This window comes from Sebastes fasciatus, chromosome 20 (genome assembly GCF_043250625.1).
Source record: "Sebastes fasciatus isolate fSebFas1 chromosome 20, fSebFas1.pri, whole genome shotgun sequence".
In the NCBI taxonomy this organism is placed as follows: Eukaryota; Metazoa; Chordata; class Actinopteri; order Perciformes; family Sebastidae; genus Sebastes; species Sebastes fasciatus.
Genome location: NC_133814.1, coordinates 27,385,624 through 27,392,744, shown reverse-complemented (window position 1 = coordinate 27,392,744; position 7,121 = coordinate 27,385,624). Strand labels below are relative to the sequence as shown.

The 7,121-nt window shown below is 40.6% G+C and overlaps 1 protein-coding gene across 1 annotated transcript; it reads left to right on the top strand.

Moving 5' to 3' along the window:
- The first annotated feature begins 334 nt into the window (after nt 1-334).
- Nucleotides 335-4,819, top strand: LOC141758297 (neoverrucotoxin subunit alpha-like). The gene is made up of 3 exons (XM_074619543.1): nt 335-493; nt 1,148-2,605; nt 3,738-4,819. Exons 1-3 carry the CDS (start codon nt 418-420, stop codon nt 4,286-4,288), a joined length of 2,085 nt encoding a protein of 694 aa, XP_074475644.1. The 5' UTR covers nt 335-417; the 3' UTR covers nt 4,289-4,819.
- Nucleotides 4,820-7,121: the final 2,302 nt, after the last annotated feature.

Genomic DNA, 7,121 nt, shown 5'->3' with positions numbered 1-7,121 from the left:
AATAAAGTTTAAGTTAAAATAACTCGCTCGCTGTACATTATCCCTTACCTAACATTGGACATTACGTAAACTTAATGTAATGGATAAATAAGTAAAATAAGTTTAGAGAGGGCTGCTGCCAGAATACGTTATGTAAACTGTAATCTCTTAGAGAAAAGTTGGTACATTGATAGTGTATTTGTTTAAACTTTCTATAAGACATTAAAACCCTTTACAGGAACAAGTTCCCTTAACTCTCTCCTGATTTTACCGGTCTCTGTGCGAGATAACAAAACAAACTGACTTGTCTACCAGTCTCTGTGGCAGGGTTGACAGTTCACTCATTTCCTACCTGATCAAAGGTTGGAGGCATCGCTGTACATTGACATATTGTTGTTGAATTTTTACCAACAGCGAGAAGACTTGCCCTCAGACGACATGGCGGTGGCTGCCCTGGGACGACCATTCACCTTAGGAATGTTGTATGACGGTCGCAAAGATGAACTGAAACCAGGTAAATCTTGAGGGGAATAAAATAAGTACTTGGTATCTACATATCTGTCTGAGGTCTGACTTCATCAGTTTACAAAGTGCATGAAATTAATTAAAGAGTAAGCAAACATCAGACTGAAAATCAGTGTTTTAACTGTCCTGTCCCTGAGGCAACCCTATCTCCTAGAAATTAAATTTAGATACAGCTGATTTGCAACAGCAAATATGTTTTGAAGATTACATAATGCTACCTGGATTACATTTGTTATTAACATGATAAGCAAATGTTGTTAATGAACATATCTGCAAAACTTGCTTTTATTTTAATTTCATTTCATTCATTTCTTACTGTGTGTATGTTATGCACCAATTAACCAAAACAAATTCCTTATATGTGAAAATCTACTTGGCAATAGACCGGATTCTGATTCTGATCTGGCAAATTGTAAAAATGTTGCATGTATCAATAATGTTCACTGACAACATTTCATTAGTTTCCAACCAAAATAACAATATATATCTTGCAATACATCATCTGCTTGTTAAAACTACAGCATTATCAAACTTGTTATGATCATGTTTAGGCCAGGGGTGTCTAACTCGTTTTAGTTCATGGGCCACATACAGCCCGATTTGATTTGATTGATTTGCTTTGACATGTGGTCTGTGTTGGTAGGTTCCACATTGTGGAATGAAACAACTCTGCAAAAGAACACCATTAGGACCTCTCACCACAGCAGTAAATTCGAAATAACCACATCTGATTCTATTGAAGACAAGTCCTCCCTGCTGGATGTTGATGCTTCTCTGAAGGCCAGTTTCCTGTGTGGACTGGTTGAAATTGAAGGATCTGCCAAGTATCTGAATGATCATAAGAAATTCAAGAATCAGAGCAGAGTGACGTGTCAGTACAAAGCTACCACCGACTTCACACAGCTGTCAATGATTGACATTGCAACCATGAATACCCAACAGATGGATGTTATTGAAAAGGGCTTTGCAACACATGTAGTCACAGGCATCCTTTATGGGGCAAATGCTTTCTTTGTGTTTGACAGTGAGAAGTTGGAAGCCAGCAGCGTTCAGGACATCCAGGGCAGCATGAAAGCTGTGATAAAGAAGATCCCCTCATTTAATATTGAGGGGAAAGTTGACATCAAGCTGTCTGATAAAGAAAAAGCCCTGACTGAGAAATTCTCCTGCAAATTCTTTGGAGACTTCATTCTTGAGAGCAACCCTTCAACATTTGAAGATGCAGTGAAGACCTACATACAACTTCCAAAGCTACTGGGAGAAAAGGCAGAGAACGGTGTGCCAGTGAAGGTCTGGCTGATGCCACTGAAGAACTTGAATCCCCAAGCTGCTGAGCTGACGAGTGAGATCAGCGTTGGAATAGTGAGGAAGGCTCAAGAAGCTCTGCAGGACCTGCATCTTCTGGAAAAACGATGCAACGATTCTCTGGAGGACAAGGTAGTGACAGATTTCCCACAAATTCATGAAAAGTTGAGCAGTTTCCAGACACTCTGTGTCGATTTCAGATCTGTACTCCAACAAACCATGGCAAAGAAGCTTCCCTTGATCAGGGCAGGTGAGGAAGAGGAGAGCAAATTAGAAGTCTTAGAAGACCAAGACAAGTCACCATTCAGTCACGAGAAATTAACCAAGTGGCTGGATAATAAAGAGAGAGAAATCAACGTCATCCGGTCCTGTGTAGAGACCATGGAGGGAGCAAAGATCCTGAATCAGTCCGAGCTGGACAGAGAGGTTTTTGCACCAGATGTAGACGATGCTCTGTGCTTTGTTTTCACCTCCCTGGAGAGTGCTGACCCCTGCCTTGATGAGATGGCAAACTACTTGAATTCATCCAATTCAAGATGTACAAATGAAGATCCGTGGTACTTCTCAAGTGAAGTGATAACCAAAATGAGAGACAAAGCCAAAGCTTTCCAAGATCTTCCCAAAGCCTTGAAGAACAGCAGCAGATTCTCTTTCCTTGTTGCTGCCATTGCAAATGAGAAATACAAAGGAGCAAGCATCTACCATTACAAGAACGGCAATCTGGTCACTGATGACTTCTCAAAGCCTGACATCACTGATGTGGAAAATGTAACAGACAGAAGAGATTTAATCTGGTGTAAGTACTTCATTTTTACTGTCATCATCCCTGCACCACTCTATTATTCTCCTTCAGAAACAGGATTGGCCACTCCTTTTACTACTTACAGACCCCACTTTGAGCTTTTGTTTTCAAGATTTGTTTAAATTTGTTCACGTTTTTTCAAGTCTGTCTTAAAACATTACTCATAAAACAAAATGTACACTGAAACCATTAGTTTTAGCGGTTAATGTTCCTGCTGCCCATACTGGTGGCAAAGAGATCACTTTCTAAAGAGATTAAAGTGATAGTTCCACTTTAAAGTGATATGGGACATAATCTAGCCCCCATTCTGAATGGAAATGTATTTCAAAGTCTTCAACAGTCTGAGTCAGTCGAATTAAATTGATATGTTCCAACCTGTTTCCTTACTGAGCCAACTGACAAAAGACATGGAATTTGATACCAAAGAGACTGAAAATGGCATCGCGTAAATGTATGCAGTGGTTTTCATTGAGTTTGCGGTCGCAATCTGCAAGTATTAAATATCTGATTTACTAACACAGCTGCTCATAATGTAGTCAGCTCCTTGACTGTAAAAATTACATTTCTATCTGAAATGTAGTAGAGCAGAAGTATAAAGTAACATGAAAAGGAGATGTGAAGTAGTGGAGCATCTCAAATTAGGACTAAAATACAGTTATTGAGGAAATAGTTACAACTGTCAATGTATGTATTAGCATGTGAAAAAAATATGAACCTATCCTTTCAAATATGTTCATAACAGGGCTGTCAATCAATTAAAATATGTAATCTCGATTAATCGAAAATTAATTGCACATTTTGTATCTGTTCTAAATGTAAGTATTTAATCCTCTTATCAACATGGGAGTGGACAAATATGCTGCTTTATGTAAATGTATGTATATATTTATTATTGTAAATCAATTAACAACACAAAACAATGACAGATATTGATCCAGAAACCCTCACAGGTACTGCATTTAGCATAAAACAATATGCTATATACTGTATCTATGCTTGTTAAAACTAATTTGTGTTAACGCGTTATTATCGCGTTAACTTTGACAGTCCTAGTTCATAATTATCAACAAATGTAACTTGTGAACCTGGACACATTGAGATTATGACGTCTTGTTCTCTCCATCAGATGCCTGTGATCTCACCCTGGACCCAGACACAGCCTGCTGCTACTTAACTCTGTCTGATGACAACAAGAAGGCAACAAAAGGAGCACGTCAGTCGTATCCTGACCTCCCACAGAGATTTTATGGTTTAGATCAGGTTCTGTGCAGAGAGGAGCTGACTGGGCGCTGTTACTGGGAGTTGGAGTGGAGTGCTGGCAGCAGTGAGGATGTTGCTGTTGGTGTTTGCTACAGAGGAATGTTCAGGAAAGGAAATGGTGACTGGTGCAGGCTTGGATATAATGTCATGTCCTGGTGTCTCGGCCACAGGTGGTCCCCACCCGAAGCTACTCTCTATGAAGAGCATAATAAGCAGAGCCATTATTTGCCTTTTCCTGATACTGGCTGCACCCGGCTGGGAGTGTATCTGGACTGGCCTGCCGGCACTCTGTCTTATTACAAGGTCTTATCCGACACACTGAGCCACATCCACACCTTCCGCAACAGGTTCTCTGAGCCTGTTTACCCAGCCTTCTTGATTTGGCGTGAATCCAACTACGTGTCGCTGTGTCTGTAAACGTGGCACCACATGATTTAATACAAATTCAGTTCAATTTGATTACAAAATGATTGTTTTTATTGTGAAGCACCAAGATGTTGACACAATGTAAAACAACAACGCAAGAAAATATCTACTGACAAAATACAACTTAAATACAAATATAACAAAATGTAAACACATCCGCCCATCCTTATTATTATTATTATTATTATTATTATTATTATTAGTAGTAGTAGTAGAATTAGGGCTGTCAAAGTAAACACTATAATAACGCGTTAACTCAAATTTGTTTTAACACCACTAATTTATTTAACGTATTAACGCAACTTGCAATTTTTAGGTTGAAGCAGCTCAGTTTTAAAGCTAGAGAGAAGATACTGGTATCATCTGAAACTATAAAACCTGATGAATCCATCGGTACAAACCATGTCATACTAGCTTGCCCACTCCCATATTGATAAGAGTAATAAATACTTGACATTTTGAACTGATAAAAAAATGTGCCAATTTTACGATCAATCGCGCTTAAATATTTTAGTCGTTTGACGGCCCTATTATTATTATTATTATTATTATTATTTTATGATTATTACATTAAAAAATAATAATAATTAAAGCCGCAAGCGGCATTTCGCGGGTTCAAGCTTTCGCCCGCTCAAAGCGCCCCCTAGTGGCTGATTTAAATGAAACTTCCAGCGGATGTTTCAGCTACTCTTGGGAACATATGCTGCGGGGGCTATAACCCTAATAATAAACCGGCACAAACTCAATAGGGTTCTGCCCCTTCGGGGCTTGAACCCTAATAATAATAAATTAAACTTATATAGCGCTTTTAGAGAACTCAAAGAGCAGTACATTCGATACCGATGTCTTGGAGTCTGGTGAGTAAGATGTTGTGACTCGCGGTATCGAAGGCTGCACTCAGGTCCAGGAGGATGAGGAGGTTGAGGGCTCCGGTGTCAGCAGAGGTGAGGAGGTGATTGAGGACTTGGAGGAGTGCAGTTTCTGTGCTGTAGAGGGGGCGAAAGCCGGATTGGAGGGGTTCAAACAAGTTGTTGGAATGCAGGTGGGATTGGAGCTGTGTGGAGACGAGGCGTTCGAGGAAGGGGAGGTTGGAGATAGGGCGGTAGTGATTGAGACAGGAGGGGTCCAGACCAGGTTTCTTGAGTGTGGGGGTGACAGCAGCAGTTTTGAAGGCGGAGCGGACAGTTCCGTGGGACAGTGAGGAGTTGAAGAGGTCGGTGAGGTAGGGGCATAGGACAGGGAGGCAGGACTTCAGCAGGGGAGTGGGGAGGGGGTTGAGGGAGCAGGTGGTGGGTTTGGATGTGCTGATGAGTTTGGCAATGGTTGCTGAGTCAAGTAGTCAGATTTGGCAGCAGTGATGGCGTTTTTGTAGGTGATGAGGTGAGATTTATAGGCTTCAAGGTGAACAGTGAAAGATGATTTTCTCCAGAGGTGTTCAAGTTGGCGGCCGGTCTGTTTGAGTTTTCTGAGCTGGGGTGTGAACCAAGGGGAGGAGGTGTTGAATGAAACAGTTTTGGTTCTCAGGGGGGTCAGTGAGTTGAGGGAGGCAGACGGGGTGGAGTTGAGGTGGGTGGTGGGTCCAGGTGAGGTGGGTGGTGGGTCCAGGTGGAGGGCAGTAGATAGCACTTAACACACACACTTGTTTTTATCTGTTGTGGGGTCCGCTGTTTTTTAGGTCACTTGTGAAGACCACCTTTTCCTCTGTGGTCAGACATGCCTGAAAAAAATCAAGTAAGACCAAGAGCAATCGTTGAAGACTAATATCACTTCAGATCAACAATTGAAAGAACTTTTGTGCCTGATAATGAAATGTGATCGACGTGTCTCAAATGTGTTCTTGTTATCTCGATTGTGCCTCCAATGTGATCGTATCTCAATATGCAAATTAGTAAGGCAGGGCTGGCTGATTGTATGAGCTCTACTTCTTTTCCTGTTTTTGCTGGGCTTGCTTGAGGTAGCAGGAAGAGGCGGAGTCAGGTCACACCATTGAATTACACCTGGCTAATCATAGTGCAAGGCTGACTGGCAGTGCAGGTATAATGTGCCATTAAAAAGTACGCAAGTATGTTTACTCTTTCTAGGCAACAACAACAGATGCAGCTGTTATGTCATTGATTGCGCTTTGGAAGGTCAGCGGCAACCGAGGTCAAAGCTGAAATAATGTGAACAGCTCCTGTTGTGCATGGTGTATTATTATTTCCCTCTTGCCTGTACTTGATATTTTTATTTCACTTCTGGCTGTGTGTTTGTTATATTCTGTACGCTAATTGATATAAACATGAGCTATCACTGAATGTAATCACATATTTACTCAATACATTATTAAAATAAATTCATAAAGGTATGACTGTTGTAGTGTTTTGATTCATTGACTCATTGCTCTGAGTAGTTTTTAATGCTTATACGTTTTGTCCCATTTAACCTGTAGTCTCACTTTATGAAGAACTGTCAGGTGGACGGTCACAGGGGCAGATTACGTTGCCTAGAAATGCATCTTATATTTTTTTATAATAACGCAGAACTAATAATTTATTGTAATGATGAATAATATCGACCTTGTTGTGTCTTCTTATTGACAGAATAAGAAGCCAACAAGATAAGAACACAGATTTGTGGTCTTTTTATTTATTTATAGCCTAATAACATCGGACTCTTTGTCCACATACCGTTAAATATGCACTTCTGTCACGTCATGTAAATAAACCACGTACCATCAGCTGTCCAGATCAGACTAGAGACGTAACTGCTGAAAAGATGGGGGACTAGTTACTTGCTATCTTCCGACGTTTGTGTTTTTTAAACAGAAAACACAGGTTTTATACTG

Excerpts from the sequence above, each read along its gene's own strand:
- LOC141758297 (XM_074619543.1), top strand. The coding sequence starts at position 418 with ATGGCGGTGGCTGCCCTGGGACGACCATTCACCTTAGGAATGTTGTAT. Across the intron at positions 494-1,147 it reads CAAAGATGAACTGAAACCAG|GTTCCACATTGTGGAATGAA; the intron begins GTAAATCTTGAG and ends CTGTGTTGGTAG. Across the intron at positions 2,606-3,737 it reads CAGAAGAGATTTAATCTGGT|ATGCCTGTGATCTCACCCTG; the intron begins GTAAGTACTTCA and ends TCTCTCCATCAG.